We start from the raw sequence: 12,568 nt of genomic DNA, 5'->3' as shown, positions 1-12,568 counted from the left end.
ATTTTCCGAGTCTTTTTCTCTCGTGGCATCATCACATTTGTAAGCATGAGAATGTTTCATTCCTCTCTCCTGACTTTGTTTCGCGGCGGGTGTAACAGCGGATCGAAAGAAAAGAGAAAAACGGCTGAACGTTGGCTACACTTTTTCGCTGTTCGGTCATTCATGCCAACTGGGTCGTTGCGCGATCCGCTAAATTTCTCTCGTATTAACGTACGAAACGCGATGTTATATCGTCTCCTGCTCATATTACTCATTTCTTTTAATCATTATGTGTTTTTACGATTTTCTTGAGACTTTTTCTTCCTTCGGCGCAAATTTATGACAGCGAAACGGGAGCGTTTTCTTCCGCGCTTCTTTTCTCACGTATTTTCACGCCACACACCTTCGCGGAAATATAATTGGACGGAAAATCGGTTTCTAAAGTGTTCTCAATTTCTCTGAGCGCATCGCCATCCGTCAATTCGGTTGACGTCTCACTTCGCGTCGTTTGATTAATCAAATTTTTTGAAAATCTCATTAAGATGATGGATCATTTTTGAAATTGAAACTCTTTGACATCGTTCGTCCGATTAAAATAATAAAAATGTCATCGTACGCAGCACGATCGGAAAAATCCGATGACATTTTTATTTCTTCGATCAGGCGAACGATGTGGAAAAATTTCCTTTTCAAAATTTGCAGCTATCTCTCTCGCACTCACGGTTGTGATTACCGACTGATCCATCATCTTAAGACGAACTTTTGTGGTTATTGACGAATTCACGTTTCGTCAAAAATTTTGGGAGAAGCTCGTATTAACGCGCGAAGAAAGTTTGTTGCGTCAGTAAATTGACGTTTCGACATTCTCAAATTTCTTTCAACTCAAAATACACGAAGAGACATTTTTTTTCGTTAAAGACAAAAATTTCGTCGTCGGATATTGAGAAAGAAAATATTTCATGACGAATAAAATCAGAAAATCGTAAGAATCAGAGCAGACAAGTTTGACGAGAATTTTCAATAAAAATTGTTTCGTTTTATCAAAATTCTGAGGGCAAAAAATGGTGTGCGAGTCGCCGGAAAAAGATTTTTTATCAAACTCTACAGCTGTAAACCTCCGGATTATTATGCGGACGCGAAGGAATTCCGAGAGTCGTCGACCGTCGTTCCCGAGGCTTCGCACACTCATCGCTGCTGATGCGACTAACGTCGTTCCACGCTGCTCGTCCCTCTTCGTATATTTATATAGATCGAGCGTTGAGAGCGACAAGGGCGTATGAGCGGCGAGGCTCATTGAAGAGAGCGCGATCTGGGCCCTGACGGTGTTGAACGCTCCGTCGTCGGAGACGTGTCAGCGGATGAAAGCGGCGCGTGTGTGTGTCCGGCCGGTATATCGGATTAACCGGTCGTGTCGACGAGCCCGAGACTCAAAGTGACGATTGACGAAGCTTTGCAGCCCTCGTTATGGCCGGCGAGAAAGATATTACGTAATTTAGCTCGCTGCTCGCAGTGGAAAGTAAATATAAAAAAAGCGTAAGGAGATAATCCGGTTTTTGAAAGTCCAATCGATAAGAAATTAAGTTTGAGATAAAAAGTTTGTAAATTGATTAAAATTGAGTAAAGATTCGAGGCGAGTATCGGCACGTTTTGTCCCGAGTGATTTCGAGTTTGAATCACCAAACAAGAGCACCGCGAGAATGACACTTTTCGAATCTCGAAAATCCTCTATTTAATCCCTTTCACTAAACTTTTTGTGCTCGATTTCACAGAGACGATTCGGGGTTAATGTCGAGAATAAATATTCCTTTGGAACGAGGACGTTGAATAATTTTCGAGCGAAAATTGATTCAGCTGCTGAGACAATTCAACAGCGGAGCAGTGACAGCGACTGTGAGAACCGAAGCGAGGGAGAGGGCACGAGAAAAAGACACTGCGAGTCGACCGCGCGCGAAGGGGAAGAAACGATAAAAATAAAAAAACCGAGGAAACAGCGATTGGAATGCTGCCTCGACAGCTATTCGCTTACAACGAGATCCAGTTACGTTCCATCTCGACTCGAATGATTCTCACGATTCTCCAATATCGAAATAATCAAACATAAACCAACAACTCGATTTACCAATACGAGAAATTAACTGACGAAAAACTCGAAAATTATGGCGACATTCGCGCTGAAAATCGACCCCCGGTAAACGCGAAATTCGGAAACGAAAAAACCTTCGAAACGAGAAGCAAAGTTGAAGAAAATATGGATGAAAGGTGCAGCGCCAATGTACCTGGAACCGAGCAGTTTTCGGTTCACTTTTCGGGCTTTATTCCAATCACAATGAGCGACGATCACGTGTCGAATATTCTCGGGCGCACGCACGCACTCCAAGTTCACTTGAAACTACAACCAAGAGAGCCGGCACTTCTCGAAATAGAATTAAAAAATAGTGAAGGATCGATCGTTGTATACCGAGAGTAAATTTAGCGTGAAAACGAAACTGGGCTCGTTCTCATCAGGCTCTCCTCGTAAAAGCCCGTGATAAGGCACGCGACGAGAGCGTGGTTATCGTCGAAGTGGAACTCGTGACGACGCCGTTGCGCGCGTACGGTTCCAGAGTTACTGACTGAGAGGCCTGCCGCGTCCGCGCCCCGGACTGGGCCATCTTGTCTCCCCGGGGGTGAGAGAGCATGTGGGGGGGGGACAAAATACGCAGCCGAGAGAATGCCGGCGAGCGCTGTGGACATTTTCTTCAAAGGGAGAACACGGCCGAGGACGCGAGGACTAAACACGTTCCGAGCGTTCAATATTTATCATTCGAAATCAATGAACGTTAATTCATTGCTTCGAAATATCGCCAATTTTTTTTTTCGCAACGTTGAGTATTCGTCGATGCTTTCCTCGCTGAAACGTAAGAATTTGCGTCGATAAGATTTTAGGATAGGAAACGATAAGTTTCTCGTATCGCAGCATTTATTTTTCTCAGTTTTTTCGAAACAGCCAATTCCTTTTTCTCACAATGCCAAATGATTTTATTTATTGATTTTTGGCTCGAGCCGCGTTTCGGGCGGAAAGCGAGAAAGTCCAGCGTCGAAGATGAGACGCGAATTTTTCAGAGCCAATCGTGTTTCCGGTGCAAGTGCAAGCGCCCCCGGCGCCCGGGGCCGTGGCGCGGGGACTGTCCTGAGGGTAAAATTGGGTCAAAGGCTTGAATCGATGGCCTGCACTGGATCTCGCGTGGCTGAGCGAGAATAGGAAAGCCCCGAGAGGTGAAAACACTTGACGATTTATCAACACGCTCAATTTTTTCATTTCTCATCCTCCCGTTCTCTCGGCGAATTAACAAAAATCACTGCGAACATTACCGTGCGACGTTAAGAAATTTCGAAGTGAATTATCCCGTAGAAAGGAGGACGAACAAAATCATTTCGAAATCCACGAATCACGCGTGCTTGTCATGATCGAATTACCGAACGATTTACGTGCTCGTCACAGCGATCTTAATGCCCTCTTTTCTGTCGTCATTTTTTCCATCTACGAACAAGACAAAAAGTGAGTTTCCATGACCCAGAAGACGCGAGTGGTCACGTTTTCGCCACTTTTTGCCATTAGAAATCGAAGCTTCTGCGTCGCTCACTCACGATCGGGCTTTTGAAAAATTTCTTCAAATTCTAGAGGAAAAAACTTGAAATTATTCCCCTCCACCTTTAGCAAAAGTCCACGAAAAAAAATGGCAACTCAAACGAAATAAATGGGATTGAGAAGATTGAAAGTAAAAGTCTTCGCTTCGCATCTCCCGCTCGATCCTTTGGCAATGTTTATTATAATTTCTTTCATTTTAGAATCTAGAAAGGATCTCGAAGACGAATGAAAAAAAAGTGTCTACGCTCAGGTGGTTCACTCTCATCGAGTTTTCTCACAGCGGAAATAACCGGGGAATAAATAGCGAGAGAAAGGTCAGATTTGTATTGTTGTCTCGAGGGAGGATTGATCGTCGAGTGTCTGGGAAATAGATCGTTACATGTGTGGCACGAAATGGATCCCTGGTAGATCGAGATAATCGGGAGGAGCCTTTCGCCCATTCTTTCCAATCACTCTCCTCTTTCTCTTTGGAATGCCAACCCGGCGCTCGTTCGTTCCACCCAAATGTTCGAGCGGCTCGCGAGGCGCTCGAACAAGCGAGCGAAGAGATTCGCTTGGAAAAAAGTGAAAAGCGATTGTTCCATGAAAATGTTTCTTCTTCGACCGATTTTTTTCCAATGGGATGAAATAAATGAGAATTCTGGTGTCGTGGAGTGAGACGAAATCTCGGAGGGGCACACGGAGCGGTGAAAATTTGCCAAGAAAGGCAACCGAGTGCGTTTGGCGAGGATGCTCCGTGAGAATTGAAGCGCTGAGAAGGATCGTCCGAGCATGGGATCGTTCTCACAGGATGCTCGCCGTTCTTTCCCTTTTTGGGACGGAATTTGAGGACAAAAAACCACTAAAGACTCAAACACGTCGAGATTTTCTCTTTCGACGAGTCCTAAGATTTCTTTTGAGAATTGGCACCGGGAACCGTGCGAGGGGGGCGGGGGAAAAACAGTTGGATACCAGACAAGATTTACGTCTCATTCGTTCCAGCTGGAAATCACGAGAAAAGTTCTCCGTATGAGAAGGCGATTAAAAAAAAAAAAAAAAAAAAAAAAACAAAACAAAAAGAATAACGACTTGTTGAAGAAATGTCGAGAGTGGAAAACAATGCGAAAGATCTTCACGCTCCGAGTGCGTCTCGATTGTTAGGCGATCGCAAAAGTCGAGAATGACCTACGACCCGAATGCAAACGGTTCGTTCTCTCGACGCACACATCGTGCAAATTTCCTTTCATTGTCACGCTTTTTTCTTCTTCTGCCGCGGCATCGTTTTTTCGAGTTGTTCGGAGCCTCACGCTCGGGCGGTTTTGTCAATTTTTTCTTCGGAGATTCATTCGCCTGGAAAGGGATTAAAAGGTTTAGATGCTGAGAATTATCGGGAAGATTTCGATCGCCAGGTAATTCGGGGCGACTGCGTAAATATTTTTGTTTGTGTAATATCAACGTCGCAATCACTTTTTATCGTCGTCACTCGAAATGGCGATCTCGGACGATTCGATAAGACAAATAATAAATGGAAGGAAAAGAAATTCCGATGGAAGTCGACACGCTCGTGTTTCGTGGAAAGAGCCGATCGAAAAATTCCGATAACGATTGTCACTCCGCGAAAACGAGCTCAATTTCATCGAATTAAAATAGAAAGGACTTCGAGCCGAGGAGAGACGCGTCCGTAACGAGGAAACTACGAACAGGAACTTTGTTTCACTCGTGCCAATTATCAAACAGACTGGCACGAAGTGTGCTTCAAACAACATTCAAGTAAAATAACTAAATAAAAAGAATAAACGAAGGCTCGTTCCCCTCCCCCACGTTCGTTATTAGATTGCGTATCGATCGCGCATAACCAACAACACGGAAAGGATCGTGTTTCACCATCGTCCAGTCTCGATTGATAAGAATTATATTTTTCTTATTCTCGAGTGATTAAAATCGTTTGCGATAAAGCTAAATAAATTCGGTATCGTTGGCAACGATCGACTTTTTCTCGACGTCTTTATCATTCATTTGTTAAATATTTTTTTTTTTTTGGAATGAGAAGGCAATGAAAAATATCGAAGACGGCGATTCCTCAAAATTGTATTTAAAAAAATGATTTTTCATCGTAATCCAGCCTCTTTCAATAAAGTTCCATTCAATTATGATAAATTTGTTGTTGTCGAGAGTAGAAATATTGAAAAATTTCGAATACGGCGAATCTTCAAAGCCGTTTTCAATTTTCGAAATTTCATAAAATCGCTGACTCTTCGAAGCCGCTTTCAAAACTTCGATCTTCCTTTTCCAGCCTCTTCCATCAAATTGTCAATTCACAGTCGAAATGAAAAATTTCATCCAAGATGAAATTCGATTGAATTATGAATTCTGACGACGTTCGAACTAAACATTTAACAACAGTGAGTTTTCAATTTAATTTGAATAAAAATGATTGAAATTTGAATGAAAATAAAATTTCGTTTTCCAGAGCCAAATTAATGTAGAGAACGCGGATGATTGCGTTCGGAAAAGAATTAACAGCGAAAAGAGGTCAAAAATGACTTACTGAAGTAGTTGAGAGTTTCGCGGATCTGATCCGGCGAAAGCTTGAGATCGACGTCTTCGATCCTGAGCGCAGGTGCAGGGATGAACCAGTCCGCGTTCTCGTATCCTGTTGAGAGAGTGAAAAAAGATGAGTAAATTAATAACAGAGGAAGTGAGGTTTACAGGGGATTGAGAAGCGGTGAAGCCAAAAAGCGAAATTTAATTAGAGGCACGAGCTCGTTGAGTGGGTGTGTCGCAGGCTTTTTATATTTTCTTTTTCGTCCACATTATTTCCCCCCGCCAGATCTCGATTTCAAGCCCACAAAAAAAGTCTCGTGTATCCCGACACGTGCCAAGGAGCCGTTTCGTTCGAGGATCCCTTTTTTCCTCCGATTAGTCACGATTTTCGTTCCCCCGTTGTACGCGCGAATAAGGCGAAATTCAATAACCGGAAGTGCCGACGAAAATGCTATTCCAAGGCTTCTTTAGCCTCCGATAATCAGCGATAATTGCCATCAATTATACCCGAGCCAATAATAATTGAGAAAAACTTGAACGTGAAAACAAGAACGAGTCCGAGGTAAAGAAAACGGCGCGGCTGATAACAGGAACTGCAAGCTCCGTACGTTTGTTTTCTTTATTCGTGAGATTAGCATCGAACCGGTAGGTCGATCTGGTATTCTAAGCACGCAAACTTTGACTCGATTCTCCACTCGCGCGACGCAGCGATAGAGAAAAAAACCTCAACGAACGCGCACACACCTTCGCGTACTCTCTCACGAGGCGAGATAAACCTTGAGGACTGACATCAGCGTCGAATACTTTCGGTCACACGTGCAGATAAATTCACTCCTGACACTTGCATTTACTTTATGAAGATCTTATCTCTCGTTACAAAATTTCAGCTTCGGAGGCATGATTTATCGTTTCAAACTCTAACGGACATTCCAATTACATTTTCACTCAATCACTCGCCATTTTTAGCAACGTTTCAGTCACTCTCGAGCCTAAATTCAACTGAGACGCTTGTCCTACATTTTTCGCGAATTTCAGTCTCGACTTTTCCACTTTTTTGGCTTCGTGGATTTTTTCCAGGGTTTCCTGAACTCTCGATTCCCATTATTCTTCAATCGTATCACTCTTCTCATCGTTTTTTGTGATTGCAGTTATGAATTATAAATTCACCTTGGAATTGCGTGAGTGTGTCGGCGCGAAGACGGTATCTCGGTATCTGTTCCTCGAGCAGGCTTATTATCTCCACTTCTGGTAGATCCCCTCCGCTGCACACCTCTGAAAACAAACGAACGAAAAGTCAGCATCCATCGGATCGAAATTTTCAGGAACGTAGAAAACAACATTTTGCGAAATACAACAGCGCGCGAGCAGCACTCGATTGCTCGATTGCTCGGGCTTGAAAAAACGTCGAATCGGTTTTCAGCACGCGACAAACCACGGCTGATTTTTTTCTTTACACCTCTATGAATATATTTACTGTGGAAATTGAGCTTTCGACGAAGAAACGCCTTTTCTCTCATTATTACACTTAATACAGCGTGGCCGAATGATTTTTTGAACATTCTCAAGTCTTCAAGATCTCGTGAAGATGAGAACGCGTGTTTTCTTCGTTTCTGCATTTTTCATTATCGATTTTCCATCGAATTTTCTCGGCTCGGACTTCAAAGTCGTCACGGCATTGACTCGGCCGAGGATTTTCACCAAACTACGGTCAAATCAGCAGAAATTCGTGGCCGGACTCGTGCTGTATTTACATTAACAAAAGTTGCATTTTTTTCGTTGATAAAATATGAAAAAATTATTATTTTGAAAAACTGACAAATTTTCGTAGATTCTGCCCCGAATTTCAGGCTCCGGAACTGCGAATTGGCGACGAAACTTTGACAGTTTACCGACCAAACCCGACGGTCAAAAATCGAAGAATTTCAATGTCCGGACGCATTTGGAGTGAAAATTCCGCAATTTCATGTCGAGGTTCGTCTCACCGACGAATCTTACAAGTAAATGGGTTTGAAACTCATCGCGAGTTTAATGTTCCCAAAGGAGTTGACGCTCGATCCATTACTCCGATTGCGTTGCGTCTGTGACGCAGCAGACAGAGAAGGGACGAGAAGAAAGAGAGAAAAAGGCGGCAGCAAAACGGAGGTAACGGGGTGTGAGTTTTCTGGTGTATCGAGTTTCTTCGAAACACGAGAACTCGCGAGTTTTGTTACTCGCAAGTCTCGACGTATCGGATAATAACGTTGACTGGAATTGGCTTTCGAGAGAGCAGGACAAAATCGGAGTCGACGACACCGTTTTGAAACGATTTTGACGATCGCGAGTAAAACTGGGGCAAGATTTGTCGGAAGCTTTGTAAAAAGAAAAGCAAAATTCTGTGGAACCGAATGAACGAAAGATTTTGAATATTCAAAAAAATGGTAAAACAACTGTGAGTGCACAAGTGCTCGTAGAAAGCATCGATGGATAAAAAAAACGTCACGATATTCAGAATAAGCAAAAAAATTTGTAATTCAATGAGCTCGTTGGGCGAAACAGTCTCGTTGGAGTAAAAGCGAGACCGTTTCGTTCCCTCCGTCGATTTTTCACGAGGAAGAGAAAGAGACGAAGAAAAATTATCCACACGGGCAATTAGATCGCGTAATTGAGGTGTGAAAGATTAGATTCATTAGGCAGCCGAGCATCCTCGAGGGGGAGAGAAAGACTTTGCTTCAATTCGCCGTAATTTCAGGCCGTTTGTGAATAAACATTACGCAACGATAATAACAACGAGAGGATTAATGATTTGCGTTGAAAAAATGATGGACTAATTATCGCACTCTTGTGAGATAATAAAAAGTAAAATAATGGACAAAAGTGAACGAACTCCGGAGGGAAATTCACCTGGGATCGGGGGTCGACGAACCTCGGGGGCCAAAGCTTATGAGAATGATCATGCTAATCGCGAATTATGCAAAATTCACTTGGGAAAGACTCGTCACTGGTTTTTCTGCTCGGTCATTTCGTCGGAGTTCATCGAGAGCGGGATCTTTTTTAGTCGCCGAGGATAATGCTCCTGCTCGATTTGTATCTTCGATAAAAAAACTTTCCTTGCGCACAGCAGCAGCTTTTTACGATCGATACAAGAATCTCGTTTACAAAAGGTAAAAAAGATTCCTCCGTTATCGCGTCCCGGGAAGGTGGATACTCTCGAATATTTTCAATCCAATTCTCTACTGCCCCGACGCCCAATTTTGGCGCTCATTCTTCCGCGTCCGAAAAACTCTCGCTTCGGTAAAACAAAAATGGATTTTCTGAAAAGCACAAAACGAGATTAAAAATGAGGTTTTTTTTTCCAGGTTTTGGCAAACAGAAAATTGACACGTCGATGCAGAAAGTTTGAGGATTTGAAAATTTGTCGAATTTTGCGTATTTACCATTTCGCCATTTGTCGAGAATAGCTCGCCGCCTTTCGGCTATTCCACCGAGTCGGTTCCTGGCTCTCTTTACGCGCGGCTCAGGGCCATACATGACTCAAACATTTCCAAAATCTCGATCCCTTCTCGTCCTCCTTTGCTTGTCAACTTTTTCTTCGTTCCAGAAAATTTTTTCGTGTGGCCGAATCTTCCCTCCTTTTTTGGGCTTTTCCTCTATTTTTTCTCCACTTTTATCCGCGATTTTCTTCATCAAACTGCATTTTTTCCATTACGCAATCCCGCCGCATGTGCGAGCCTCTGTGTGCGTGCGCGTGACCGAGTTGGGCAAACAAATTAGTCCACGATCTACATCGAGCGAACTATAAAAGCGAGTTGGTAGCCGAGAGCGGGACGCATCGTGTATAAATTCGTACGATAGTTATTAATAAACTATTCGTCGTGTCGCCGCACGCCGCACCTCGATTCGTCAATTTCGGGGCTTTGACTCGTCGATCGAAAAGACATTTGGAATCTCGCTGAAAACAGTTGCAGCGAAAAGGGGGAAAAACGACTTTGACGAATGAAAATTGCTGCCCCTTAATTTATGGTCGAAATTTCATCGATTTTTTTTATCAACGGTGTAAAAATGGTTGCAAGTATGGAGAGAAAAAAGTGCCGATCAACTCGGAGGGTCGAGAGTTTCGTGGAGTGGGCGGGAACGCTCGAGAGATTTCACCAACGGACCGAACGTTTAAATTTTCTGAGAAAGTCACAATTTTCTTATTTTTCTTAATGATCCTATTTTTTATTTGTTGTGCAGGATGATTTATCCACTCGATCGCGTCCGATACTAAGCCTCGCAACGCGTCAACCTCCCGACCACTGTCTCGAACTCGAAAAACAGGCTGCTTCTCTCTCTCCCGTAGTCGCGATCGTAGAAAATAGAAACGAGGGTTGGACTCAGGCCAGTCGAGAATTTTGCCGGGGTTGGATCGACATGAGATCGATCGATAACGTTCATCCAATTATCCAAGAACAATAAAGTATGTCTTCCTCGATCCACTCACCGGAATAATCGTATTTTTGGTATATTTTGAAGCTTCAAAAATTCCATACATTCGATTTCAATGATGAGATTCACCTCGAATTTTTTCAATCGAAATAAATGTTCACCCAATTTTCGTCGTTGTCAATCCCTACGACAATTTTCTCGATTCCTCGTTCCATTCTTGGCTATTCGCTCACGGAATATTCACATTTCTGGCTGTTCAAAAGTTTCATCCGTGCGAGTGTTGTCCGATTCCAGTGACGGTTTCGCCTCCAATTGTTGCCATCGAGATAGCGATTCTTCATCTCATTTTAACAGTGAATTTTTATGAAAATTTTGTTGATCCATTGTTCCATTTTTGACTAACGATAATGATGATTACTCGGCTATTTACCGACTGGTATGAGAGCCGGCCACGATGATGATGATGATGATGATGATGATGATGATGATGATGATGATGATGATGATGATGCCGGGGCTGATGATGATGGCGCGGCTGATGATCGTAATGATGATGGTTATGATGATGAGAACGTGGCACACACAAAGCACATTATGTTCGTTCCGTCGACGAGAGAGGAAGAGAGAGAGAGAGAGAGAGAGAAAAGTAGGAGAAAAGGGAGAGGAGGAGCGCAGGAAGAAATGAGCAAGCGAACAGGACCAACAACATCGGAGGGCAATCATCATTTAGCTCAGACCAATGGGAAACACCATAGGAGCCTCGTTACAGGAGGTGAGAGACGGAAACATCAAGAGAGAGAAACTGCGATAGAGAGAGAGAGAGAGAGAGACTCAATGGATGTGCGTTGATAAAAGAAGAAGGAATTTTCTACCTCCTGGAGGAAACGTTATAAAGGAGGCTCGCGTCTCCTTCGAGAAGACAGTTTCGTTCCAAACGCTTGAACGTCACATCGAGTAGGACTCTGAGCAAAGGACGTGGCCTCGTGATTGCGTGAAAATCGTTTGGAGACGTTCCTCCATTATTTCGTGGCAAAGGAGCTCTGTCTGGATCTTCGTAAAGTTAAACTGTCGTCGACCGAGGAGATTTTCATCTCGATCAATGGGAAAAGTGACAGAGTGAGAGGAGCACCGACGATCTCGGGATTTTAGTGCTCGCGCTCGTGGATTGTTTACTCCGAAATTTCGCGACTTTTCGTCCCTTGAAACTGGCAGGTAATTATGCAACGATTTCATACTTTCGATGTTTATCGAGTGAACGAATTAAATCCTGGAATGTAAAATCGATGAAAAGTCAATGGAATCGTTCGAAAACGTGCTCGCTAGAGTCGCCCAGGAGCCTCCTAATGAAATCTTGGAAAAAACACAGCATTATTCGTAAAAAGGGTTTAATTACTCAATCCAGGAGGATAAAAAAACGTGAATAAGCGAATAAATTCACCTGTGATGGTCTCAGCGTCTCGGGTGCTAGCGGAGGAGGTCGTTAAACGATTACGCGGTGCCTTTAATGACTGCAGAGTTGCCCTCGCGGACGACGAGATTTTCAGGGTGGTGGGGGTTGGCCGAGCCGTCCTTTCGGGTCTCGTTGGACCCACATCCTCCACGGCGGCCAGCTTGGACGCTGTGGCGACGAGCGGAATCGTCTCACCTTCCTGTAAAACGAAAAAAAAAAAAAAAAACACGATAGAAATTAGTTTCGTAATAATTCTTCAAAATATTCGATCGCTTCGATCAACAAATTGCACGAAAATACTCGAATTTCAATATCAACATTTCACTGTGCTCATCATTTCAAAGGACATTATTTAAAAAATCACTTTTTTAGTCAACAAAAATTATTTTGGAGCCCGTTAAAACATCTTTTTCGTCCCACAGTAACTGGGATTGGAGCGATCGGCTACGCGTCACATTCGGAGATTCGTTTAATCAGACGATTCGAAAAGAAGCACGTGGAGAATCTGTATCCGCTTCACGGACAGCGTTTTCCACTACGATTCATGAATGAAATGTATTTTCAATGGCTTCTTATCTCACTAT

General features: G+C 43.3%; 1 protein-coding gene across 5 annotated transcripts in view; it reads right to left on the bottom strand.

Moving 5' to 3' along the window:
* Nucleotides 1-12,178, bottom strand: part of milt (trafficking kinesin-binding protein milt) — a 29,275-nt gene extending 17,097 nt beyond the window's left edge. Inside the window, exons 1-3 of one of the 5 annotated variants that reach the window (XM_043427386.1) lie at nucleotides 11,973-12,178; nucleotides 7,298-7,402; nucleotides 6,135-6,239 (exon numbers count right to left, since the gene is read on the bottom strand). Coding sequence is in view for 1 of the 5 variants with exons in the window: in XM_043427381.1 (XP_043283316.1) it covers nucleotides 6,135-6,239; nucleotides 7,298-7,402; nucleotides 9,544-9,637 (304 nt within the window). In the remaining 4 variants the exon portion in view is untranslated. Of the gene's footprint in view, nucleotides 1-1,094; nucleotides 1,111-2,255; nucleotides 2,562-6,134; nucleotides 6,240-7,297; nucleotides 7,403-9,543; nucleotides 9,872-11,406; nucleotides 11,440-11,972 lie in introns of those variants that run through there. The other 4 variants (XM_043427387.1, XM_043427381.1, XM_043427379.1 and 1 more) reach the window with 4 other exon arrangements.
* Nucleotides 12,179-12,568: the final 390 nt, after the last annotated feature.

The sequence above is a fragment of the Venturia canescens genome, chromosome 8 (genome assembly GCF_019457755.1).
Source record: "Venturia canescens isolate UGA chromosome 8, ASM1945775v1, whole genome shotgun sequence".
Classification (NCBI taxonomy): domain Eukaryota; kingdom Metazoa; phylum Arthropoda; class Insecta; order Hymenoptera; family Ichneumonidae; genus Venturia; species Venturia canescens.
Note: the sequence above shows the minus strand (reverse complement) of the source record. Positions and strands in the feature narration are given on the sequence as shown.